Genomic DNA, 27,790 nt, shown 5'->3' with positions numbered 1-27,790 from the left:
GTGTGTGTGTGTACGCGTGTGAGAGTGCGATAGAACGTGTGAGATTCTGTGTGGTGATAAGAACTACATCATAATTAAAACCAGGGGCCCATGGCCTAAGGTCGAGTGTGTGTTTGTGTTTAATGCAGCAAATCCTAAGAGAGTTCTAGAAAAAATACACATGTAAGCGAAGCCACACACACACACACACACACACATGCACACGCACCCCAGGTAACTCTGATTAACACAAGTTGGTGAGGAATAATGGACTTTATGGACTCACGGCAGTCGGCCTCGTCAGACTTGTCCTTGCAGTCGGGGTCCCCATCACACCTCCAGGAGAGACGCACACACTCCCCGCTGCTGCAGCGGAACTCGGAGGCGGAGCAAGGCAGTCGTCGTGCGGGCGGGGCCGGTGGGCGTGTCCCCCCCGTGGCCCCCCCACACCTCTCGGGCCACTCGTCGGAGCCGTCGGAGCAGTCGGGGTCACCGTCGCAGCTCCAGGGCTGGGGGACGCACTCCGAGCTGTTGCAGCGGAACTCGTGAGGGCTGCAGGTGGGCGGGGCACATTTCCCCTCGTCACTGCCGTCACCACAGTCATCGTCGCCATCACACACATACGCCAGGGCCAGGCAGCGGCGGTTACGGCACTGAAACTCCTCGGCGGGGCAGGCACGGGCATCTGGAAATGACCACACACACACACACACACACACACACACAGATGAGGGAGGTTGAAGGACCAGAGTTTTTCACTATAATCCCCCCACAGAGTCACTGTCACATCAGCTCCGCCCCCGAGGAGGAAAACATGGAACAGCGGTGACCTGACCCCCGGTTAAACAATGGCCGTCTCGCCCCACAGGTCACAGAAGGGATGAAGCACTTCTACTGAGTTCAGTGTCCCGGCCAAGGTCAGAGGTCAGGCCACAAAATAACAATATTATACCACATAACACACATCTTATTCCACTCAATCCCACAGGGAGCTCCAATCTGAAATAGCATATACAGTGTACCAATATGCAAATATTACACTTTTATGTCTTTAACCTAAAACATAAAATATGTGTAAATGAGTGAAGTGAAAGTATAAAGTATATAAAAAAAATTGTGCAAGGTAAAAAGAGTTAAAGGTTTGTGCAAGGATTTGTGGGGGGATTGAGACCAGAGGTGACTGAAAGTGAGGTCCTTCACTTGGACCTCAGCCACCCCAACAATGGACTGATCTCTCAGGGAAGCGCTTCCAAGCTACCAGTGCAGATTTCTTCCACCTCGGTGCTCTTCACACTTTTGGGCTTCATAAGAAATAAATGTTGTGGTTCAAAACAAGGTGAAAAATATACACGCAAATATAATATTTGTCTCGTCTATCGGCTGCCAGAAAGACTGAGAGAAAGACTGAGACAGCCCTCCGAAAGACCCCAACAGATGCCTTCAAGGGCGTCTCTGTAAGAATCTGTATTCCGAATGGAGAGGCCCGGAGCAGGGGTCAGGAGGTCGCGTCAGTTATATCTGACCCTGGATTTACACCACGCGAGCCTGGATCTGCTGAGGCTCTGAGAAGACGAGGACTACAGACGGAGCTTTAACCACCTTCACACCATGAAAAATTAAAGCTACAGCAGGACCTGGGGAGACAGATTAACCCAGATGAGCTCTAGCCCGAAAAAACGAGCACTTTCCTGCATTACTGATCCTTGGCAGCACTATATTCATCCAGCGTGCCCAGAGACGGGGAACCGAGCAGCAGCGGCTCTCTCAGTATTTATCCACGGTAAAGACAGGCCTGACGAGAAGAGAGCTGACTGGTCTGGACGGAGCCGCTGGCGATGCGGTCCCTCGGAGGGGGGCGTGTCCGACAGGCCGGTCCTGATTCATCGGCGTGCAGCACCAGGCGTACGTGCTTTTACATGATCCTTTAGAAACGTGTAGAAAACAGGCCTAATACCGCACAAAATATCAATAAAACGTGACGCAGTCTCAGCCCTTATTTTGAACAAATTCCTTGAAGGTTCCGATCATTAAAAAAAAAATAAATTAAAGCCATGTTTAACCATTGGATTTGTCATCTGTGTGCTTTTTTTTATTATTAGTATTCCCCAGTAAAGTTCCAGAAACAATATTGTCGTCTTGTTGTTTTTAATGAATCGATCTGGCATGAGGACGGGGTTATTAATATGTGCAAAGGTTGTTGGGTTTAGAATTGCACACGTTATTATCATTACTGTTCTTCGATTATGACTAAATTGCCTGTTTTCCTATAATACTCTACTGCAACGTTACCCGATCTTTGTATGGATTCATTTACTTAGTGAGATCTATATTGTGTGCATTGTATTTTTTTCTTTCTTTTGCTTAAAAGTCACTAAAAATATCAACACGAGTTCTAGATCGCAGTTAGAGGTTTGGGTTCTCTTGGGAACTACCTTTCTTTAGGCTTTTTTTGACCCAGCTGGCATATTCTGTGTATTAAATTCATATTCCGCCTGCTACATACTTCATAGTGTTCAGTGTGTTAAAAAAGCGTCCGTTTCTACTGTGTGCTGAACCCTGGCGGTGTGAGCCGGGCCGGAATTGGGACTGAGTATGCAGCCTGGTACGGAGGTTCACTCGGTATACCGATCATAAAAACGTCCCTACATCCATGCGGGACTTCTTCTCTACCCGCCTGGTCACGGCCTGTTCGCTCCACCGCCCCCCGGCAGAGCCGATTACGGCCGATTACCGACCTGTGGCGCCCGGGCTCCGGCAGGAAGCTTCCCATGCATAATTCATCACGCGCCGAACACACCTGACTTTATTAAAAGCGCACGTTTCCGGCATAAGCTGCTGATTAGGAGGGTGAGGGCCGTGAAGCATGAGAAGATATTTCTCCTGCTGGATACTGTAGATTTCTCACGTGGTTCCGTGACCAGGCCCAAATCACCAGGGTTCCCGTGACTGGCCTAATCGATCCTATTCCATCCTCCGGGTGACCTGCTAAACCGAGACTGGAAGCCATGACGAACGGCAAGAGAAGTTTAAATATAAGCGCCTTACAGTCCGGAGTGACAGGGACAGTTCCCCTGGAGACACTCACACTCTGGGCTACTACCACCCCTGTAATGTACCAGTAATGTTCCAGAAATTGGTGGCTAGATGCTAAAAACAGTAACGTAGGACGTGAAATTAACATCAGAACATGCATTTATCAAGGCAAAATAAGGCTGAGGATCATGCAGCATTTTTGGGTCCCTTGTCCCAAAATATCAAAATCTTGGTGTGGCCCTTGATAGTGAACAAGAGAGCTCGGTCATAAAAACTAATTTTATTAATTAAGGACTATATCCAAAACCGGGAAATCCATGCATTTATTACCTCACGTTGGTAGGTCCTTAACACGTAACACATTTCCCTGATTCCGGCCTCTCAGTAGTTAGCAGTGAAATTTAGGATCGAGTTCATCGACCACCCCTAGGACAGGACACATCCTTCCCTGGCATGTTAAATCTGCTCCCACCCTGGAGCCTTTTAAAACAACATCTTACTTCCTTCATTAGAACTGGATAAGGAGCGACGTCAATTAGTCGTTTTACAACTTCTGTTGTTTTATGTCTGTGGTTTTTATGTTTTAATGTTTCATGCATTCGTTCTTAGCACGATGTACCTTGTGCAGCGCCCTGGTCAACTGGTTGCTTAGAGGTGCTCTATAAATAAACTAGAACTTGAACTAAAACTGTCACTCTTCAAAGACCAAGGGAATTCATTGATGGGGTTCACAAAGGAGACATCAAACAGATCACACAAGCGAAAGTACATTTTTTTTCATTATGAATGACGGTGACACGGTGAAATGTCTCCTCTGTATTTAACCATCACCCTTACCGAGCAGTGGGCAGCCATGTGTGGGACGGGATTTGAACCTCCAACCCTTTGGTTACGAGTCTGCTAATAAAGTAAAGTGATTGTCACATGTGATACACAGCAGCACAGCACACGGTGCACACAGTGAAATTTGTCCTCTGCATTTAACCCATCACCCTGAGTGAGCAGTGGGTTGCCATGACAGGCGCCCGGGGAGCAGTGTGTGGGGACGGTGCTTTGCTCAGTGGTACCTTGGCGGATCGGGATTCGAACCGACAACCTTCTGATTATGGGGCCGCTTCCTTAACCGCTAGGCCACCACTGCCCCAAAGAGGATTTTCTGTCAGAAGTGGGATTCGAACCCACGCCTCCAGGAGAGACTGCGACCTGAACGCAGCGCCTTAGACCGCTCGGCCATCCTGACCTGGTCACTAATATGCATATTATATATTAATACACACTTTGTATTAACATTATCATCAAACATCGAAGATAGTAGTGTAGATCAAGAACAATGTTTCAGTGAGTAAAGGTTCGAGTTGGAATAAAAAATACAGACCATTACGATACGAGTCGTTGATTTATGGTGACAGTTGCCAATAATTTCTCCCTCTTTTGAATGAGTGAGCATGGACAGAATTTTAATGAAGCAGCGTGACTGAGCGGAACAGTCCGGAGCAAATTTGAGTAGATTGGAGTTGGCGCAGCCAACAACCGCTGCTTTACGTAACCGCATATATATACACGAGTTAGAAATAACTTTTAAATAATGTAACATTAATTAATGTAACCCTGATAAGGAAGAAAGTGGCTAAACTTTATAATAGCAAGCCTGAACTATGTCATTAGTTATGAGGTCGTGACCTCAGGACCACGCGGGACAGACGCCAGTGACCAGTTTCATCACCCGTCTTCAGCGTCCAGAGTCTCCTGGGGGTGCGAGACGAGTATTGAGCGCGTTCTAAAGCCATTGAAATAATTCGAGCGGGAATAGCTGAGCAGAAGCTGATTGCTGTATGCTAATGCAGGCAAAATAGCGATTCTCTCGCGAACACTTCAAAGTGTTTGACTCAGCTGGATGGGCCGCTGTAAACATGTCTGAAGTCTTACCGAAGAGCGCGATTAACTCAGAAACACGGAATAAAACACGACGACCAACACGCTTTACTTCGCTTTTTCGATTTGTCTTGGAGATACGTGTCCAAATGAACCCACCACCCCCTGTAGATTTAAGCAGGAGAGGCGGCGGGAAGAGCGATTTTGCACACCTCGCTGTAAGTAGGCCAGCTGGAGACACGGCGGGGAATGCCGAGGCACCTGATTGGAAGAAAAAGAACAGGCAGGGACTCTCTGGTAGGCCGCAGGTTCCGGCGGAATGAAGAGGTTTAACAGTGTGGTGGACCTTTGATGTGCGGTAAATTGCACCCAGGGGTAAAAATTGGAATGAACTAGCATTTTTTGTATCATCTTGTATCATCTTTTGTACCATATATACTTTTAGGATGGTCCAGTTCCTGAACCGAACCAATGGCAGAAGATGATAGTCCATTTTCCAACTGGTTTGGGTTGCATTCATTGGGCCAAAATCACAAACGTGGTAAAAGCCATGTGATGGAAAAGCTTTTATATAGAAGACTGCAATTAGTTCCCATGACATGATTTTTTTTTTGTTTTTATATCAGTCATATTTGTCCCCTAATTCTGTATCTGATGTCTCTTTCCAAAATCCAGCCTTTGTGCAGAATTACAGATCCAGTCCCACTATGAGATTTCCCAGGACGCACCGTCTGTAGCTTTAAATGCTAATGAGGAGGAGAGAGGGCGGGGCCAGGAGGAGAGCGGCCAATAGAAGTTGAGGGGACATTCGTGGAAATGACGTCATCAACACCATCCACCATGTTTGGCGCAGACAGGAAGTCATTTCTGCATAAAATGAACCCGCTGGATCTTCAGAGTCTCGTGTGACAGAACAAAAAAAAAAAAAAATTGTGCTCATTTTTACATTTAATCACAGAGCAACTGCAGCGCTTCACATGTTTGGAAGCCATGACGGTCAGAGGAGATCATGTTTTAGGGGAGGGGTGGGAAATTCTCTGGCCGGAAAAAGCATGAGAAACGGGAGGCAACCTTTCCCCTTATGATGTCATAAGGGGACAAATTCCAGATCCGACTGTCTGAGCTGTCTACACTTCCTGTGATTGGTTCAAACGGCATTAAAGCTGAAATTACAATCACCTCTTGCACCATCAGTTGACCAGCATTCACAATGGCCAAACTGGACCTGGGATTACAAGAGCCCACTCAGTAGAGACGTTATAAAGAACTGTGATGGCCATGATGAAATAGGCTAGAACATAAACGTGAAATTTAAAAATAAGCGAGATACAAATAGATTGTTTTCTTCAAACCAAATTAGGTGGCCAGCCCAGATGGTGACCATATTAAATAATGTTGTGGACTGTTACATCATACTAAACTCTTGTTGAAACCCCTCAGTACTGATGAGCAGGACTGACTCCTTTCACACCTGATTATATCAGTGTATTTTGCAGACTGGCGGGATATCAACCTCCAGAAGATTCCTCTCTGACAATCCTGTGTGATGTACCTGATACTTGTCTGCCGCAGAGTGAGGATTTAATAAGGCGTAACGGAAATTGTGAATCTATCACCTGTGGTTCAATGTATGGCAGATGCACAGACATAGATACAAGCTAGGGCTGCCAATCAAGAATAAAAAAAAACACACACACATTTAGCAAAGAATTAATGCTTAATCCTAAAGCTTGCTGTGGGAAAGAGACTCAAGTCGTAACCTCGTCAACGGAGGCGCTTCCAACTCACATGCAGTGGCTGAATTTGGGGTCTTTCGCTTTGTACTGCAGCAGAAAGCAAAAAAAAAAGTTCTGAACAAGCGCCAGTCAATCAAATACATTTATGCAAAATTTCTAAATGCATTGCCTGGGCAATCAGTCGGGTTTATTGTTTGCCACTCATGTGCTCCATGCATGGCAGTTCATGGGAGAAAAAAGCCGGGAAAGATCATCAATGACCTCAGTCAACCCGGACATAAACGGTTCAGGTTTTTACCGTCAGACAGAGGACACTGCAGCATGAAAGGGTTTAGCACGCATCCCACAGGCTGTAGTGATGACCAGCTCAGGAGACTGACCTCATTGACTGGCTACCAAAAAAGTGAAATGAACGTTCTTTAGCCACGAGTAAAGTAGATAACTTCCAATTGGCTCACCTGCCGCACAGTCGTCCTCGTCGGCGCCATTCTCGCAGTCCCTCTCGCCATCACATCTCCAAGACAATGATACGCACTTCCCCCCGCAGTCAAACTTCTCTGGGGGACACGACTGTCGGACTGTCAGGAAAGAGAAGCAACACTCGGCATCAGCCTCCATGAACGGTGTGAACATCAGCGGAACTGCAGTTTATTGTGAAAAGGTACAGTTCATTAAGCCCAGTCACTTTCATACCAGAGGTAAAACCAGGCCAAGGACCCTGAGCCTCCATCCTTTACTTTACTTATCCAAAGCGACTTACAAGAGGAAGACACCAGCAATTCTCATTCGGTTTCTATAGATTATGAGAGCCCTGATAAGGCCCAACTTGTCAGGAACAGAACATGCTGGGGAATTTTTTTATTTATGTATTTATTTATTTTCGGTGTGTTTGAAATACTTGAATACTTGAATTACACACCATCCTCCTGTACCCTCCCTGTCCCTCTCCTCCCACTGCTGCTCCTCTGGCTGCGTGGACGGCGCCGCTGGCCTAAGCGATTCGTATCGTATCAGAGACGAGTGCATCAATAAAACATTTCCGACCGCTGGCTGGACGTGGGCCCGGGGGGATTTACACAGGACATCCTTTATTTATTTCCCCATTTCTTTTTCAGAAAGCGATGCAGGGCTGCGCTGGAAATGTGGCGTTCGTACAGACCACCGCAGCGTTTACTACAGCCAACAAGCCCACAATAGACCACTTGGCATTAAGAGACATTTCACTGATTAATTTATCACTTTTAAACCATTACTTGGCAGACGGGGAGACGTAATATCAGACCTTCTGCAGGGAATAGCTTCTCTTCTACTTAATTAAAGTTGCAAGCATCCCAAACCGCCCCAAAAATGCCTCGATGGCTGAAGATCGGAGCACGAACAAGCTGGAGGACGTGAACTTGGATGAGACGTGGATGAAAAGATGAGACCACTTGACACCAGGCAGGTCATGATGATAGAAACACAAACGCCATACAATAAATATTAATGATCGTAATAACAATATTTTTAGAACAGGAAGTGAAAAGAAAGTGCACACAGCACAGTCCCTTTACGTGGTAAAAATATGAACAGATTATCTGATGTAAAACTGAGTTGTGAGGCCACTTTTTAGAAACCCTGTTATGCTGTTGAAGTAACAGGCAGGCAGGATAAATAACACTTAACGTTTTGTTATTAGCCGTAGCCGCTAGTCGCTAGCAGCTAATGTGGCTATGGCTAATTGCTAATAGTTAAAGAGTTACGAATAATCTGTGCGCCGGCCAAGATAACGTTTAAAACTTATTCCGGCCCACCAGCACATTCCTCCAGCATGTTGTGGTGCTGTGAACGTTCCCGTGTTCTGTCTTTTTGTGGGAGGAAAGGCCTGTAAAAGACGTCACTGATAATAGGGATACTGCAGCAAATCGAAACTCAATTTTAAAACCAATTCATCTCAACGAGTATCGATGAAACACAGACCCGAGGTAAAGTTAAACTTGAAGAAACATTAAAAGTAAAAAAAAAAAACACACACAGGCACCCAGAAGTCGTAGTGATGCAGTGGGTGCATTCAGCCCAAGTCGTAATAAATTTAAGAAGAAGATTAGTGAGTGAAGAAGGTTCTCCGCTCATGCAGAAGTAATCACCTTGACTGCATGAACTGACAACTGAACCAGGGCGAGAACTGGGATGCAGGGGTTTACCTTCGGTTAGCACGCCTTGTTCAACCTCTGTACTATCACCCAGAATGAGGTGTGGTGGAACATGGAAAGATCTAAGCTGTGCATGACTGGTGCCCTACAGGACCAGGGTTGGTGTACACACATGACATAATTACATTGTGGGTTGTGATGGACCATCTCTCCACACAACCCAAAAATAACCATCTCACAACCCAAAAATAACCGTCTCACATGAACAATCCCACGTATTTGGGAGGAATCGGGACATCTACGTGATGGCCAGTCACCCAGGAACTGGACAGCCAGACATCCTCCCATGACTGTGGCAGGTCGAGATTTCATCGTTTTCTAGCGGCTGCACACAAAGCACCAGGCAGGAAGGGTGTGGTAGATGGAGAAGAGCAGAAGATGGATAAAAGCTTGGGGGGTTGTGCTGCTCACTGTAAGAGATGTCAGGTCGACACGGCGACAGGAAACAAAGCGGGAGATAAAAACGGAAGAGAATGTGCCGGGTGACCTTTCCAGAAGCTTCCAGATGCCGTATCAAAGTCATCCGAGCCGAGCAGGAGGGACCTCAGGGAGATGTCAGCACATCTTCTCCCTCATGATGGTTTAATGAAGCTCCTGCTTAAGCCCACGTCCCTCTGAACCTCAGCCGAGTGTCACTCACACACAGAGTAATTAACGCAGAGATCGGATTTAGATTTTCTCCACCAGTTGGTGCTTTTATTTCTGGAGCCCGTGCAAACCGACAAATGTAACGATGATATTAGCCTGGCCAAAATTCTAAAAAACAGTAATAATACTCATTTAAATTGTATATTATATACTCAAGAATGAAAGACTGACGATTTTTAAAATGTGTTTTTACGCACATAAACTCTACAGGACCAGAAGCAGTTTAGAGAATGTCCGCAAAAGTCTTCGCTGTTTCTGTATATTCTGAAAGATCTGCAATGGCGTGGCAGAAAAAATAGTTTTTAGGACTAAGGAGAAGCTGCATATTCTGATGCAGGACTGTTGAATCTTCGTCTGATGAAGAGCAGAAGAAGTTGAGGTGGACAGTAGTGCTGCATCCATAGGGTGAAAACAGCCATAAACTGTATATTTAATTCGTTTGTTCCATTGACTATCGGAATTGAACATAGTTTATTTTTTTATACAGCAGTTATATTTTTCGATTTCTAATGAATAAATTTAGTTCTTGTTCAGCCAATTAATTTTGAATGGGGAACATATATGTACCAGGTATATGGGGAATATCTCAAATGACACATATGGTGTCCAAAATGACAGGTCAGAAACTTCTCTCCTTAATGCTTCCTGTTCTCTTGCATAGCAAATAGTTTGATGCAGGTTTATTATTAGGATGTAGTACTATGGGTTACTTGAGGATTATTGCTTCTACAGCCTCTCTTAGTTTGTCAAATCACTGTAAAAGTGCACTAATTTGATGCTTTTTCATTTTTCTCTGACCCAGTTGACACCGATTCCTGCACTCTGGAGTAATTTCAGGAGCGGTGTGGTTTAGAATAAAAAGGTTGAACAGGTTAAAAAGTTCAGATATAATTCTACCACAGTACAGGTAATATTAAACTGGTACAATTTCACAGTTGTCAGAACAGGTCCATCAAGTCTTCTAATTCAGTCTTCTGTGCATTGTCACTGCTGGTCACATCAGTCTTACTGTCACATCATTAGTACTGGAGTTCAAAGGTGATTTAATAAAATACATGGTGAGTGGGATCTTGGAGAATTTTCCCTGGCTATGGAATGCCTTCTGGGACATTAGGTCAAAATTGACATTCGTGTTGACACATCAAATCCGGACTCCTTTAGTATTAAATCACTAAGCAAATGAATTGTGACGGGTTACATTACACCAGCAGTCATATGAATGGTGGCATTGCTGCCACCTGATTTTGTGCCCTACTCTATGAAACTAAAATCTACAAAATGAAACACAAATATGACATAATGAACTAAATAACCATATGAATAAATAAGAGACTGACAGGGTGAAATGTGTCCTCTGTATTTAACAGTCACCCTTGGTGAGCAGTGGGCACCGTGACAGGCGCCCGGGGAGCAGCGTGTGGGGACGGTGCTTTGCTCACCTTGGTGGATCGGGATTCGAACCAGCAACCTTCTAATTACCACTGCAGATCAAATAGTGAGGGATAATTTACATTTACGGCATTTGGCAGACGCCCTTATCCAGAGCGACTTACAACGTGCTTTCAAGTTACCATGGATGAAGAGATCAATTCCGGTTCACTAGGACCCCAACTATGAATACATCTATTTAATTCACTCTGTTGTAGATTCTGTACACAAAGTTCGACAACAAGACAATTACAATTTAATCTAAATCTTCTCTAAAGAGGAAGGTCTTGAGCTGCCGTGTGAAGGTGCTCAGTGACTGAGCTGGAAGTTCATTCCACCACCGAGGGGCCAAGACGGAGAAGAGTCTAGATGAGCGTCTTCCTTTTACCTTCAGAGATGGAGGGACCAGGCGAGCAGTACTGGAGGCTCGGAGTATACCAGGTGCAGTGCGAGGTGTAATAAGGGCTGTGAGGTAGGATGGTGCTACTCCATGTTTGGCTTTGTAGGCCAGCATCAGTATTTAGAACCTGATGCGTGCAGCAACTGGGAGCCGGTGGAGGGAACGTAGTAGAGGGGCGGTGTGGAGAACTTGGGAAGGTTGAAGATTAGTTGTGCTGCTGCATTTTGTAGTAGTTGTAGAGGTCGGATGGTACATAGTGGTAGACCAGCTAGAAGGGTGAAGTGAAGTGATTGTCACATGTGATACAGCACAGCACACGGTGCACACAGTGAAATTTGTCCTCTGCATTTAACCCATCACCCTTGGTGAGCAGTGGGCAGCCATGACAGGCGCCCGGGGAGCAGTGTGTGGGGACGGTGCTTTGCTCAGTGGCACCTCAGTGGTACCTTGGTGGATCGGGATTCGAACCGGCATCCTTCTGATTACGGGGCCACTTCCTTAACCGCTAGGCCACCACTGCCAGGGAGTGGCAGTAGTCCAGTCGTGAGGTTACTAAGGACTGAACCAGTAGTTGGGTGGCCTGGGTTGACAGATAAGGGCGGATTCGTCTGATATTGTAGAGAAGGAATCTACATGAGCGGGAAAGATTGCTGATGTGAGTTGAGAGGGAGAGTTGGTTCTCTATTGTTACGCCAAGGTTGCGGGCTGTTGCAGAAGGAGAGAGCTGCGAGTTGTCTAGGTAAATTGTAGACCCAGCGCTCAAGGATTTTGGATAGAAATGAGAGGAGGGAAACTGGTCTATAATTGTTAATGTCTGTAGGATCAGCAGTGGGTTTCTTTAGGATTGGAAAAACCCTGGCTGTTTTAAAGGCGGATGGTGCGTGGCCAGATGAGATTGAGCTGTTTAGTGGTGGAGAATGTCTCACAGATTTTTTCAATCTTCCCTGTGAAGTTGGCAAAATCATCAGCTGTCAAGGAAGTTGGGGCAGGGGGAGTCGGAGGGTTGAGTAGGGATAAGAAGATGTTGTGGAGTTTTTGAGGGTTGTGGGCAGAGGCTTCTAGTTTTGCTTTGTAGAAAGCAGTTTTAGCAGCAGTGAGGTTAGTGGAAAATTTGCGCAGAAGATTCTGGTAATACAGTAGGTCTGAGTCAAGTTGAGATTTCTTGTATTTTCTCTCCGCTGCTCGAAGAACTCTTCGATTGCTGCGCAATGTATCGGAGAGCCAGGGCGCAGGGGGAGAAGTCCTTTTGGGTTTAGTTGATAGAGGACAGAGTTGATCGATGGAAAGGGAAATTGAGGTGAGGAGAGAGTTAGTAGCGGTCTCTAGTGGTAAGGAGAGGAATGAGTCAGAGGTTGGGAGATGTGAAAGAATGCAGGAAGATACAGATGAAGGTGAGACAGTGTGAAGGTTTTGTCTAATGAAGGATGGACGGGGGACAGTTGTGGATCCTGTAGGTACAGTGAGTGTAAAGGTCAGGAAGTGGTGGTCAGAGATGTGAAGGGGAGTGGAAGAAAGGTCAGAAGTTGGAGAAGGACGACTGAAGACCAGGTCCAAGACATTCCCTCCTTTGTGTGTGGGAGAGATGTTGCTGTTGGTTAAGGAGAAAGAGTGGAGAAGGGGAAGAAGGCAGGATGATTGGAGCTGGGCTGATGGAAGGTTGAAGTCACCAAGGAGAGTTAGGGGGGTTTCTAAAGAGAAAGTGCTGAGGAGAGTGTCCAATTCATCTATAAAGAACCCAAGTGGCCCTGGAGGGCGATATAAGACAATGAGAATGATGTTCACAGGAGAAGAAACTGAGACTGCATGGAATTCGAAAGAAGAGATGCTAAGATGTGTCAGAGGCATTGGTGTGAAGGACCAATTTCTAGATATTAAAAGGCCAGTACCCCCTCCTCTCCCAGTTTTTCTAGGAGTGTGGGAGATGCTGTCCATACTACTCACATACAGCCCTACGTACAACCCTACGTACAGCCCCACGTACAGCCCCACGTACAGCCCCACGTACAGCCCTACGTACAGCCCCACGTACAGCCCTACGTACAGCCCTACGTACAGCCCCACATACAGCCCCACGTACAGCCCTACGTACAGCCCCACGTACAGCCCCACGTACAGCCCTACGTACAGCCCCACGTACAGCCCTACGTACAGCCCTACGTACAGCCCTACGTACAGCCCCACGTACAGCCCTACGTACAGCCCTACGTACAGCCCTACGTACAGCCCCACGTACAGCCCCACGTACAGCCCTACGTACAGCCCCACGTACAGCCCCACGTACAGCCCTACGTACAGCCCTACGTACAGCCCCACGTACAGCCCTACATACAGCCCCACGTACAGCCCCACGTACAACCCTACGTACAGCCCTACGTACAGCCCTACGTACAGCCCTACGTACAGCCCTACGTACAGCCCCACGTACAGCCCCACGTACAGCCCTACGTACAGCCCCACGTACAGCCCCACGTACAGCCCTACGTACAGCCCTACGTACAGCCCCACGTACAGCCCTACATACAGCCCCACGTACAGCCCCACGTACAACCCTACGTACAGCCTATCCCTAAATAAAGCTGTGTTGGTACATCGATGCCAACCAATAGCCTGGAAGGCGTAATAGTCCAATCTCCGTAAGCTCCGAGGTTCCCATCATGCCTCGCTGGGAGCAGGACTGGGTGTGGCCTGGGTGGCATGGGGTGGTCAGGAGACGAACTGGCAGGGCAGAACCTCTGAATGAGGGCTACTCCAGCGTGAAATTGTGCAAGCATGCATGATGCTGCCTTGAGCACACTCTGTGTGTGTGTGTGTGTGTGTGTGTGTGTGTCAGGACAAATACGTGTGTATCTATGACGTTTTTGAGGTTCATTGATTTTTGATGTGATGTGATTAACGTGATGCGTGTGTGTGTGTGTGTGTGTGTGTGTGTGTGTGTGTGTGTGTGTGTGTGTGTAGAATGATGATGTCACATATTCAGGCACAGATACCAGGAAGGATGCATTTTGACCAACTTGGTTTGATTTCCTTTTTTAAGCTGCATTTTGGATGTATTTCCGATTGAAGCATCACCAGCACGACATTAAGATTAATCATCACAACTCAGTATTCCACCATCACCCTTGAATTGTGATGGGTGACAGGTGCCCGGGGAGAAGCGTGTGGGGACGGGACCTTCATCAAGGGGACCTCAGTGGCACCTTGGCGGCTCAGGATTCGAAACGGCAACCTTCCGACTAAGGGTAAGTCGCTCTGGCCTTACTGGCAAGGCCACCACTGGCACGATTTACCATCAGAAACCATTTTGCAGAAGTAAGACAATAATATTAACTACAAAATATGCACTTGGCCGTAGCCACAGCAATACCACGAAAACAGCGAAGCCCACCTGCTGTCATGTGACAGACTGAAGCATCAAGTCCAGAATAGAAAAAAGGATAATGAGATCCATGAAAGCGTGCAGATGTGAGTGTGCACGCCCGCGCACCGACAAATCCTACAAATCCCCGAGCGGCGGCAGGATCACAGCGGGTAAAATGGGGGCGGCAGGAGGTTTAGTCTCAATTATCCAGACGTGGGCTTCTCCTGCTCCACACTCCGTAAACTTCACCGTGCAAATACTTCCAGGGCAGGATGGTCACCAGCCTGGCCAGACCAGATTATAAAACCGAACATACAACTCAGGTGGAAGGACGTGCCACAGTTCTGCAGGCCAATTTCATCCGTTAAAATATTCATCTCTGGTGACATGAGTAGTGACATACCATATCTCCCCTGATCTCCCCTGAGGACACCCCTGACATTCTTCTAGATCTTGTAGACATTTTGACCTAGTATTAGCCTAGCGGGTAACACACTCGCCTATGAACCAGAAGACCCAGGTTCAAACCCCACTTACTACCATCATGTCCCTGACCAGGACACTTAACCCTGAGTGTCTCCAGGGGGGGGACTGTCCCTGTAAATACTGACTGTAAGGCGCTCTGGATAAGGGCGTCTGGTAAATGCTGTAAATGTAAATGTTGACTCAGGGTAAAGCACTCAGCAACAGTCCAAATACTATTAAAGCAAAATGCATATATGCACAATTTAAGAATATTCACAAATCAAAGATAAAGTGAAGTGATTGTCACTTTTGATAAACAGCAGCACAGCACACGGTGCACACAGTGAAATTTGTCCTCTGCTTTTAACCATCACATTTACATTTACAGCATTTATCAGACGCCCTTATCCAGAGTGACTTACAGTCAGTAGTTACAGGGACAGTCCCCCCCTGGAGACACTCAGGGTTAAGTGTCCTGCTCAGGGACACGATGGAAGTAAGTGGGATTTGAACCTGGGTCTACTGGTTCATAGGCGAGTGTGTTACCCACTAGGCTACTACACCCTTGGTGAGCAGTGGGCACCATGACAGGCGCCCGGGGAGCAGTGTGTGGGGACGGTGCTTTGCTAGGCCACCACTGGCCCTAATAATATTAGATATTATGCAGGGCTACTACAAGGATCATTTTGAACGTTGAAAAACGTTTTGCAACTCTGAGATCCTCAATAATGTCAACTATGGAGATTGGGGTCAGTCGTGGAACTTTCAAATGCCGGGTACATGGTACTTTGACGGTACTTTTAATGGTTCTTTTAAACTGAAAAATCTTCTTGACGCTTGTAGATAAAGTCTCCTTCATTTACCCTTCATTAGATGTAAACCCACACACACGTCTTCAGGACCCTGCAATAAGACCTTGCTGAAGGTGACGTGAGGGGACAGTCTGTCTCGCCGTTAATGGAAACCCTCGGTGCGGGTGAGATCCTTACTGCATGTGGAGTCGGCCTCGTCAGACCCGTCTGGGCACTCGGGTTCCCCGTCACAGCGCCAGCGGCCGGGAACGCACTGGCCGGTCTGACAGGCGAAGTCCGACGGAGCGCACGTCTTCCTGGCTGAAGAGAGACGGGGAGAGAAGGAAGTCAGACCAGGGGAGGTGATGGAAGATGGTGATCAGCACATGAATCAGAGTGTAACCATGGAAACGTGCAGGAGTTGCAGCATACTTATGGGTAGTTACAGTAGTTTTCCATAGAAATAGTTTGAATAACAATGATCACTATATTAATAACAAATAGTCAATGACAAAGAAGTAACAATGTGCTGATGCACCAGTTTTATTGCATTTTTTTACATTTACATTTAAGGCATTTGGAAGACGCCCTGATCCAGAGCGACTTACAACGTGTTTTCAAGTTACCATCGATGAAGAGATCAATTTTTAATAATCAATCAAGTGACAGAACATCATTCCATTGGAAATTTAAGGCTTATTGTCGCGGGACTCTCTACATGTATGCAGATATTCCATCATTAACAGGCATTTAACAGTTCAATCAATTGTGTAATAGACAAAACTATGATTATGGTAGCTATAGATAAAGGCAGATAAATATCAATACAAATCATCACATTTTTTCTCAATTATATTATAATTGAGAAAAATACTCGAATAAAGCAGCCAAACACGCCGATATTTACGGACTAAGAGGAACAGAGCGGTGGAGAGAAGAGAGAGATGCCAAGTAAAAGCTGCAGAATGAGAGAAAAAGGGCGAGCTTTATCTTCAGGCATTCTGACTGGCCGAGAGAACAAACATCATTCCACCTCATTATATGGCCGGGAGGTCACGTGACCAACTGCTGCTAAATGGTGTTGCTTAGCAACAGCTGGATCAGAGGCAAACTATTTCATCCTGGAAGATGAATCGTTAATAAATATGAGTGCCATAAATCACTAATATCATCGATAACATCATACATCAGCACGGGTCACCACAGATGATGTATTCCACGTACGCGTTCAGTTCTCTACTGAATAAACTGCATAAACCGATTTACCGATTGTATAAACTAAGAGACTTTGGAAACGATTAACACTAACAGCAGCAGACAGAAATTATCCACATTTTAAGTCAGGTTTCTCATGACCACACACACACACACACACACACACACACACACACACACACACTCTTACATACACACATACTTTCCCTCCCAACTCTTCTAACTGAGTACTCTCTCTCTCTCTCTCTCTCTCTCTCTCACACACACACACATTTACATTTACAGCATTTACCAGACGTCCTTATCCAGAGCGACTTACAGTCCGTAGTTACAGGGACAGTCCCCCCCTGGAGACACTCAGGCTTAAGTGTCCTGCTCAGGGACACGATGGTAGTAAGTAGGGTTTGAACCTGGGTCTTCTGGTTCACAGGCGAGTGTGTTACCCGCCAGGCTACTACCACCCACTCTCTCTCACACACACCCATACACACACACACACACACAACAAGAACAGCCTACACATCATTATAAATCTTTTTCAGTTACTTTGGTACATTTCCCTCCCAACTCTTCTAACTAAGTACTCTCTCTCTCTCTCTCTCTCTCTCTCACACAGTAACGTACCATATATCAAGATAAATTCAGTCTTTTTGTTACATCTGTTACACTTTTCACAGAAATTCAGTGCATCTAACTGAGAAAAAAAACGGGCTTTAATTTGGTGACACACACGGTGACACACCGTGGCAGCCAGCGCCCCGCGGGGGAGAGCGAGCGGCGAGAGGTGCACGTACCTGCACATGCGGCAGAACAGAGGTGAGTCCTGTCTGCACCGATCACATGGCGCGCCGAAACAGAAAGTGTCACTTCCTGTCCTGAGGCCTGATCACATGACTCGGTGCTCGACCTGCCCTCCGGCTGGAATGCAGTTGTTACCTCGGACTGCTGTGTGATGGTCGACCATGAGACAGCAACACACACACACGTACACACACACACGTACACATGAACACAACGCTTCTTTTCAGCGTTCGCTTCACCGCTCTGTTCAGAAAGGAACGAAATCGCATTACGCCGGATCACTGTGCAGTCGAGGTAACGTGGTGGAGCCTCCGCACCACAATTCCCCAGTCCCCCGGGCTCCGCCCACCACCAAACCAACAGCCCCCAGCACCCCCGGCCCCATCCGAGCACCCCCCTCGGTCCCCAACCGCACGAGTTGAAACGGAGAGAGGCCATCCAGAAGCTACTCTCACCTTGCATGCCGTGCAAGGAGCAAGGGAGCGGCAACCATCACAACAGAGCCCGGCTGATTGGCTGGCATTCACAGTAGGTAATTTGCATAAACGTGACTGGCCAGAGGGTTCGAAGCGATTCAGTTGGACCCCTTCAATGTGCAACATGAAAACATGTCCTCCTGACAAGTTGGGAGTACTGGAATGCTGCGACAATGTTCCTCCCCAGCGACCAGCCTTAACCCGGCCCGATTGGCGCACTTGGTCACTGAGTGCAGGCCCCGCCCCTTCCCAGTTGCACCTGTTTTCTGGTCTTGTTCATCTGTCATTGTCCCTGTGTGTGTGTGTGTGTACAGTGTCTGGTCAGCAGGCTGGCGCACATGGCAGTGGCCCCTGCGGGCAGAACCGGTACGATCCATGCCAGCTGGTTGGTCTCGGCCAGGAGTCGAGTGGCTGAGACAGAGCACAAGAAAAATTATATATTCAACAGAAAAAAACAAAAAGAAATGTGCAAATGCTGATAAAAAGCACACAAGGCGAGTTAATATAGAGGGAAAAGTCTCAAGTAAGAAGTGAGAACTGAGAGGAACACCAGGCATTCCAACGAATACCGTGGTCCAAAATCCGAAAGAATGCATTTCAAATCCTACAAATCCTACTGGGGTGGTAGTAGCCTAGTGGGTAACACACTCGCCTATGAACCAGAAGACCCGGGTTCGAATCCCACTTACCACCATTGTGTCCCTGAGCAAGACACTTAACCCTAAGTTGCTCCAGGGAGACTGTCCCTGTAATACTGATTGTAAGTCGCTCTGGATAAGGGCGTCTGATAAATGCTGTAAAATGTAAATGTACTTTATTAGATATATATACAAAGAGTTCATTAAAAAGAACGTCTAGGGTTGTCACCTTACTGAAGTTTCAAACTCGACACCGATACTAAGGACACAACTATATATACATAAAATATTTTCTGAACATGAATCTCACGATTATTATTTAGTGAAGTGATTGTCATTGTGAAACACTGCAGCACAGCACACAGTGACACGGTGAAACGTGTCCTCTGTATTTAACACATCACCCTTGGTGAGCAGTGGGCACCATGACAGGCGCCCGGGGAGAAGCGTGTGGGGACGGGACCTTCATCAAGGGGACCTCAGTGGCACCTCGGCAACCTGATTACGAGGCCACTTCCTTACCCGCTAGGGACTGAACCTGGAATTAGTGACCGGTACTCGAAATGCTGAAAATTTCCATGTTTAACGGGAGTTTATCCATTTCTTCTGCAGCTGAAAATTAGGTTGTAGCTTCATTTTTATTTCCCACTCCAGCCCGTAAAGCCAACTAAACTAAAACTAAAACCGACAGTCACGCAAAACAAGATACTCGCACCACCAATTCATCTTGAGAAATAAGCAATTTCCTCAGATGTGACAGGTCAGGGGAACGGTGAAATGAAGCTTCAAGTTGCTGTGTGTGTGTGTGTGTGTGTAAACACGCTTGAGTTAATAACCACATTACAGCAGGGTCTCCACGTAAATTATCACTAAATACTGTAATACAGAGTCAAGACGAGGCATCACGGTGAATTACTTAATACCCTGGTACCATGGCATTGCCAAAAATATGAAAAACAATACTTGATATTGTTGAGATTAGCTCACTACGTTGTAAATTACCAAAGCCCTCTGCATTACCGTGTTAATGTCCTTTAGAATGTAGACGCCATGCATGATCCGGAATTTCCAACCGAACCGCCACTGCTGACGAGACGAGATGAGGGTGGCGGCACAACCTTAACACGGCACAGCACGGATCCTGCGAGGCTCCGTTCACGAGCCGCCGCCACTGTCATGGCAACAGCCGGGCCACCGTCCCCAATAATAAGGTGGCTGCTGAGTGTCCGGTGACCCGCCATTGTTTAATCTGCTCTTGTGTGTCTGGGGTCAACACAGATGCTCCATTTCCACACTGAACTGGAAACATCTGGAATTGCGCGTGTAAATGGAACAGCTGCCAAACGTCCCATTTCTGGCATCTGATTGCCGTCCCTTCCAGATGCCACCACGCTCCGCACGAGCAGGGTTGGCGAGAGAGGCTTTGTGCTTTTTTGGCACCAGAAAGAAGCTCCTGGGGAAATTTGGATTCTCGATCTGGGTGCTTTGAAGATGAAAGGTTCATATTTCACTCCAAAGAGCGAAACAACAAAACACATGATCTCATAGAGAGATGCTGCGCCACGCCTTTTATGCAGCAGCATGCAGCAACTTCTGACAGATTGACTTACATTAAACATCAAATATCTGTATATTGGGGCAGTGGTTGGCCCAGTGGGTCAGGAAACAGACCCGTAGTCGGAAGGGTGCCACTGGGGTCCCCTTGATCAAGATATCGCTCCCCGGGCACCCACTGCTCGCTAAGGGTGATGGTTAAATAGTAGTAGTAGCCTAGCGGGTAACACACTCGCCTATGAACCAGAAGACCCAGGTTCAAATCCCACTTACTACCATCGTGTCCCTGAGCAGGACACTTAACCCTGAGTGTCTCCAGGGGGGGACTGTCCCTTTACTACTGATTGTAAGTCGCTCTGGATAAGGCCGTCTGGTAAATGCTGTAAATGTAAATGGTTAAATACAGAGGACACATTTCTTTGTTATTGTGAGTGTCCACCACGTTTCACAATGACAACCTCTTTCAGAAATGTAGCACGCTTGTAATACCGCTGTGTGCCTCACGAGGCAACGGTGAGTTGAAGTAGCATAAAAATGAATATTAGAACATGCCAACAGTAACCTTGATCAAGGGAACCTCGTGGCACCGTGGCGATTCGGGATTTGAACTGGGACCTTCCGATTATGGGTATGTTTCCTAAGCCGCTAGGCCACCAATGCCCCGATAGTCATATATTTCATACAGTAGCCTGAAAAATCAGATGGGTTTTCACAGTTGCCCCAGTTTTTGAGCTGCTTAAACATTCATCACGTCATGAGCACCCTAGTCCCACAACTATAATGTGTGCGCTACCCAAATAATGACTAAAAGTAAGTCTTTGAGAACGGGTTTCTCAAGCCAGGTGGCGCATTAGACCAGGGGCTCATCTCCTGTTTCCAAAATGCATCACAAACTGCTTGAGAAAGCTGTTCTACTATGATAATTGGTGATGAAAATAAATTATGTTCAATAAGATGTACTTGTGTTTACCAACTGTTTATTCAGTTAAATAGCTGCATCCATGTTACACGTCACGTTTGATGTGGTCATTTCACAGTTCGAAGACTCGTTCTCGCCCCCTACAGTGCAATTCGGCTAGGTATACATCCGCGCTAAAATATCAAGGTGAAAGTCATCATAGTGTAGCACTTCTTCTTCTGCGTTGTGTAACTTTTTGATTTCGTTTCTTGAACCACAAATGATGAGCTGACAAATGATGAGATTTTCTGTGCAATGTGTATTCTGTACAAAAAGCAAGGTCGCATCAGAACATCGCGTCACACATCGCGTCTTTCTGCACCTCTCTCTACAATATACAGTATTAAAAGAACATAAAAAATATTAACAAAATAACACACATGCATAATATTCCTAATATGTACATAAATTAAAATGAAAGAAATAACTTTTTGCACACAAACCCCACGCACCTCTCACAACTCACGCTATGTGTCCAAGAGACCTGAACCGGGTCTCAAAAACAAAATAAAAGTCTTTAGGAAATAAGAAACTAAAAGACACAAGAAAGAAGAAATATACTTATAAATCTAGTGTAACCATTTAACTCCGGCACAATAGCTTGCGTAGTATAGACCCAGCTCCCAACACAACTTTGTGAATAGATTAACGGCGATATTTTTTTTATCGCCCGATAAGAGTCTCACGTTAACGCAGCACGTTAACGCCGATAACGGCCCACCACTAGTTATAATAAAACTTCACTTATGGTGTCAACAGCCCGTTCCTTTCCCCGACGTACGGTTACAGAACACACGTTTTCTGCAAGTTCCTCGCCTTTTTACGGCAGCACGGGCTAAATCGAGCAGGCAGGTTTGGCCCTGTGGACGTTTCTGCTCGCCAGGTGGCGGCTTCGCAATAACTTCTGTCCCCCCCTCTCGCGCTCAGTCCCCCTACAGTGTAGGATGAGTGTGAAGCGAGGTCCCCAGGGGCCACTGCCTGTCAGAGATAACGAAAGTGCCTGAGATCTGAGGAACAGGCATCCGTAAACGCGAGACATATTTGCTCCATGCTGCTACTTGACGTCCTGAATCTCTCGGGGTGCCCGGAGCGTCTCTTAACGCTTTAAATTATGTCAAACTTAACTTCATTAAGGATGAATTTGTCTGACGATGTCTGAAATATGGATTAAGGAATATGCAAATGGCGTCTAGATATGGTCTACATGGTAAATGTGGGATATTGAGAAAAATGAAAGACACAATTTCAAGACACTTGCTCGAGGTTAAAGACGCTCGCCGATCTGTGGCTGATTATCTACGGTGGTTAATATATATGTACCATGTGACACACGACACACGCCGCCATTCCATTTCTTGGCCCAAAGTCATTTATTTTTCACATAGTTTCATGAATGTCCAGTTTCATCAGTCAGGAAGTAATCTGTGTACTGAGATTATGCCGTAAACTCCTGTAAAAAGGTGACATGGTGACATGTTGAAAACCTCAGCGTTCCATACAACCCACGTATAATTCTAAGTGTAAAATACAATTTTGTCACAACCATCACCATTAGCCAGGGAGCAGTGTGTGGGGACGGTAGCTTGTGGCACAACAGTGGCACCTTGGTTATGATGGTTAAAGCTGCATGTTCAGCTTCAAACATGCCTATCATCAGCAAACCATCGCCATGGCAACTCAGCAACGGTCTCCGGGCCGGCTCACGCAGCGAGCAGCACGTCCAGAACTCCGCCCGTTCCTCTTCTCCTCCTGCTGCTTTAACTTCATCCCACTTCAGAAACGCTGCGAGACGCACCACCGCTTCGGGAAACAGGACGCCGCCGGCCAATCGCAGGGCACTTTCACTCAACACCCCTTCAGGCTGGACTCGGCGCAGCTTTCATCATTCCCCACGCACCCCACGGGGGTCCGAGCGAGCGCGGGCTTGCCTGGAACGGCTCGGGGGGTCCATCTGGAAGGACCCCACCCCCCCGAGTAACCCTGCTGCTGGAGCTCGGGAATATCTGAATCGGGCGCTAGATCGTGGTGATGTTCAAATCAGAAATGTAAATATTACTTATCGTTTCTCTCTATAGGTTTAAAAACGTTTAAAACGTGCAACGTAGTGTGTGAAGCGTATTCACCATTTTACCCACCAGAACGCATGAACTAATCTGCATGTCGGTGGTGGGCGTGGTCACGTTAGTGTATACGGGAGGAGATGGACGCCGCGCTACGCCTGGGCGTGTCACGTGTTGACAGGAGGGAATGAGGAGGCGAGCTGTCAATCATGCACACAGGCTCCTCCCCCTTCATTTAAAGCGCATCTTCGTGTATTTCTGTCGGTCCAGGACACATCATGGATGCGTGATTAGTGAACATGTCCCCCGCCACCCTTAATTCATACCGTATATCAGGTCACCCTCGGTGACACAATCGCCACTTCTGGCGTGCAAATGTACCGATGTGATGCGGCAAGATGAGAAATCGAGGCGATAAAAGCGAGAAACGTGGTGAGAGAGGCGGTGGCGCCGAGTGGCGGTATTATTCCCCGGTCCACGCCGCCGCAGAACAGAGGCGGGAAGACGTGGCCTCTTCAGGTGTTCAGATCTAGAAGTGGGGACGCCTTGAATAAATCCATACCGGGGAAAAAAAGACTACAAGATATCAGCCGTGTCCATAGTGCCCGCGGAGCCTGTTTTATTCATGTCTTCATCAGCCGCATGTAGCCCAAAAGCCACAACCGCATCAATTATTAATCACGTCGATTAAAGCACGTGCGCCGGATCGTTAAACATGGCCGCCATTCGCTGAGACATGAAAAACGAGCGGTAAAGACAGGTGAGTCGGCCGATGACCTCTGAACTTTCCGGAACCCCAGAGGAGGGAACTGGCCCTGACTGTCGAGTGTATTAACGACGTTATTAAAAATATCTGAGCCTTTAAAAGAAAGTCTGTTCCCGCCGTGGAAGGAGTTGGAGCGAACTTGGAACCTTTACTACTGCTGTGTCACGCCCGTTTGGCATGACGAGGCAGGTGGTCTGAGATGACGACAAGACTTGATGATGAAGAACGACGCATTTGGTTTAATTCATGATGAACAGGACAGGGGAGACATCCGGTAACAGGTAACACGTAAGGGTGGTAGTAGCCTAGCGGGTAACACACTCGCCTGTGAACCAGGAGACCCAGGCTCGAACCCCACTTATTACCATCGTGTCCCTGAGCAGGACACTTAACCCTGAGTGTCTCCAGGGGGGGACTATCCCTGTAACTACTGATTGTAAGTCTCTCTGGATAAGGGCGTCTGGTAAATGCTGGAAATGTAAAAATGACCCGACGGTGAACAGACACAAACAGGGCAGCTTTATATGATCAGACACAGGTGTACACGATCAGGAAACACTACACCGGACCAACGTGAAACTCCGGTCCGGACCGGATCATGACATGCTCTATGTTATTATAACTGAGAGAATCGCCTGTCACCATCTTCCCGCTTCCGGTCTCACCATCATGTTATATTGGTCTGTGTGTCGTATTGATCATGCTGAGTCCAGTGATTAGTGGATCAGGAATCAACAGAGCAGAATTACACGGAAACGCAGAGTCCCACAGTGGTACTGGCCATTTAAAACACACACACACACACAAACACACAAACACTGCCGGCTGGCCGATGGAAGGCGGCGACCCTCACCCCCCAGCGCCCACTAATCTTCTCTCATCGCCACTCGCACTAATCGCAGATAATGGCCCGATTTCAGCCATAACGGCCACACCAGGGCGTCGGCTGGAAGAACGGGTGCTCGAAGGACCCTGAAGTCCAGCCAAGTTAACGGGGTGGGCGGGGAGCTCCCTCCCAACGATCTCGACAAAATCTGCTCCAGCTGGAGCGGCGACAACATCAGGGCGTGTGCCAGGTCATTATTTGGTTGTGGTTACAGTCACACGAAACCATTTAAGCGTGAATATTTCGCCAAATCAATTTATGTCTTATTGTCTCCAAAAGCTAGTCTTCCAGACTAAATTAAAATGCACAATCAAATACACTGGAAGACACAATATATTTAATTTGATCTCATTTGCATAGGGCTTTTTACTAATTAATCGCAAAGTTTGCAGATTAATACAGCCAACAGAATTTTATCAAACTGAAAAGGTTTATTGGTTGCTGCCCCTGCGCTTCCGGCACGACAGACACGCCCACCGATAACGGAAACGTGATGCGTACGTGTGAAAGTACGGTAAAAACAACACACTGCTGCATTAACAGCTATAAAATATTAATAATGCTGATCGACTCATTCATTTTCACAGCCGTAATATTTATACATGAACTGATGAATAATTCCGGTGTTTGTACAGTTTCACCTTGTAGTCTAAATGTATTTTTTATAATCTATATAAATGAATAATCCTGTTAGGAAATTGCCTTAAATTACTTATATTACTCATATTTATAGGACATACATCTGAAAACCCCCCATGTGATGTAGAACAGTGGGTTATACGAGAAACTCATCTGGTTAGTTAATGTGGGTGAATTCAGTCGGGAACGTCCCCGTCCCCGAGCACCGGGTCACGCGCACAAAACGTCCCAGAAACTTTCACGGAGAAGAATCGCCTCATCAATTCTTCATTCTGCTCAAATAAGAGCTCCTCATCACGCACTCGCCAAAAAACCCGCTTTCACCCGGCAGACGTGTCCGGAACGTTCTGGAGGCCGTCTCAACGGTTAGAAATTCCGTCCTGTCCATTCTTCTAAATCGTGTCTACACTCTCACATGGTCACACACACACGCCGTGGACATGTCTTCTCACCACACGGGGCAGCAAACCCAGCGGTTGTGGGTTCGAATCCCCACACGCTGCTCCCCGGGCGCCTGTCATGGTGCCCACTGTCACCAAGGGTGACGGTTAAATACAGAGGACACGTTTCACTGTGTCACCGTGTGCTGTGCCTCACAATGACGACTACGCCACTTTATCAGGGAGCGATGAGCCAGTCCGATGAGCAGAACCTCCCCCCGACGCCACATTCGTCACCGTGGACCTCGGGGACGTGGATTCCCAGGATCCTCCGCAGATCCGCTGCATTATGGCATCTGGGGCAGCAGAAGATTTGCAGGAGGATTGTGTGTCACTTTCTGAAGTATAATCCCGGCCACTTTCACAATTGTTTATGGTGGATTTTGGAGGAAAAATGTCCTGGTTTCGCCGTGACGTGATTATTATACTCAGTCACTAGCGGCGGTGCTGCAATGAAACTATTATAATGTCCCACTGGTCATTCAATGTCCTTCTCTGTCCTGTAGATCTGGTCTCTCCTGGCTGTGCCGGACAAGAGAAAAGAGAAAAATCTGATTTCCACGTCGTGGATTATGTATTGTTCGCCGAAGTCGGAGGCGCAGTAATCCAGCGGCGGGTCGGAAAAGCGGGCTGGAGATGGACATTCGTAAATTCCAAGAAACGTACATCCGCTGGCTGTTCACGGTCGGGTCACTTTTGTTGAGATGGTTTTTGTTTAATACCTTTAATGACTAATTTATTTACAAATTCCTCAAATTCATATTGTATTTTATTTGTCACGTACACAGTCGTACGCGGTATGATATGCGGTGAAATGCTTGTGCGACTGCTATTGACCTCAATATTAAAAATATTGCAAATCGAGGGGATCAAGAGCTTTCATTGTGAGATTTATTTCTACATTTCCTCACCGCTTGGTATTTTGAAGGATCTTCATTGGTTTTCCTCGTCATTGATCATTGATCATCAGGTATGGGTTGCCAATATAACATCGTTCAAATCAAACGTAATATGTTGCTTTTCCCTGTTCGTTTGGCTTTGAAGCTTTCTGTTAATTACATATTACAATCAGACAGTGAAGTGATGGTCATTGTGATACACAGCAGCACAGCACACGGTGCACACAGTGAAACGTGTCCTCTGCATTTAACCATCACCCTGAGTGAGCAGTGGGGAGCCATGACAGGCGCCCGGGGAGCAGCGTGTGGGGACGGTGCTTTGCTCAGTGGCACCTTGGCGGATCGGGATTCGAACCGGCAACCTTCTGGGGCCACCGGGCCACTTCCTTAACCGCTAGGCCACCGCTGACATTCTGCTTTCTTATATGAGACTGGACATACTGAACTGACATCTCAACATCTGCAGCTAATCAGACTCGTCACCTAAAGAGTCTCTGGCGTCCATACGGCAGAACGCTGCGTCTCCAAAACCACGATGAACCGTACCGAGAAGTAT

General features: G+C 46.9%; 1 protein-coding gene and 1 non-coding gene across 3 annotated transcripts in view; both read right to left on the bottom strand.

The window, feature by feature from the left end:
- LOC114787885 (low-density lipoprotein receptor-related protein 8-like) overlaps positions 1-27,790 on the bottom strand; it is a 40,699-nt gene that overhangs the window by 11,535 nt on the left and 1,374 nt on the right. For both annotated transcript variants that reach the window (XM_028975794.1, XM_028975795.1), the window contains exons 3-5: positions 16,101-16,223; positions 7,079-7,198; positions 266-664 (exon numbers count right to left, since the gene is read on the bottom strand). In XM_028975794.1, coding sequence (XP_028831627.1) covers positions 266-664; positions 7,079-7,198; positions 16,101-16,223 — 642 coding nt within the window. The remainder of the gene's footprint in view (positions 1-265; positions 665-7,078; positions 7,199-16,100; positions 16,224-27,790) is intronic.
- On the bottom strand, positions 4,170-4,252 carry trnal-cag (transfer RNA leucine (anticodon CAG)). The gene has a single exon. It is a non-coding gene; the product is annotated as a tRNA-Leu (tRNA).

The sequence above is a fragment of the Denticeps clupeoides genome, chromosome 4 (genome assembly GCF_900700375.1).
Source record: "Denticeps clupeoides chromosome 4, fDenClu1.1, whole genome shotgun sequence".
Taxonomy (NCBI): Eukaryota; Metazoa; Chordata; class Actinopteri; order Clupeiformes; family Denticipitidae; genus Denticeps; species Denticeps clupeoides.
Note: the sequence above shows the minus strand (reverse complement) of the source record. Positions and strands in the feature narration are given on the sequence as shown.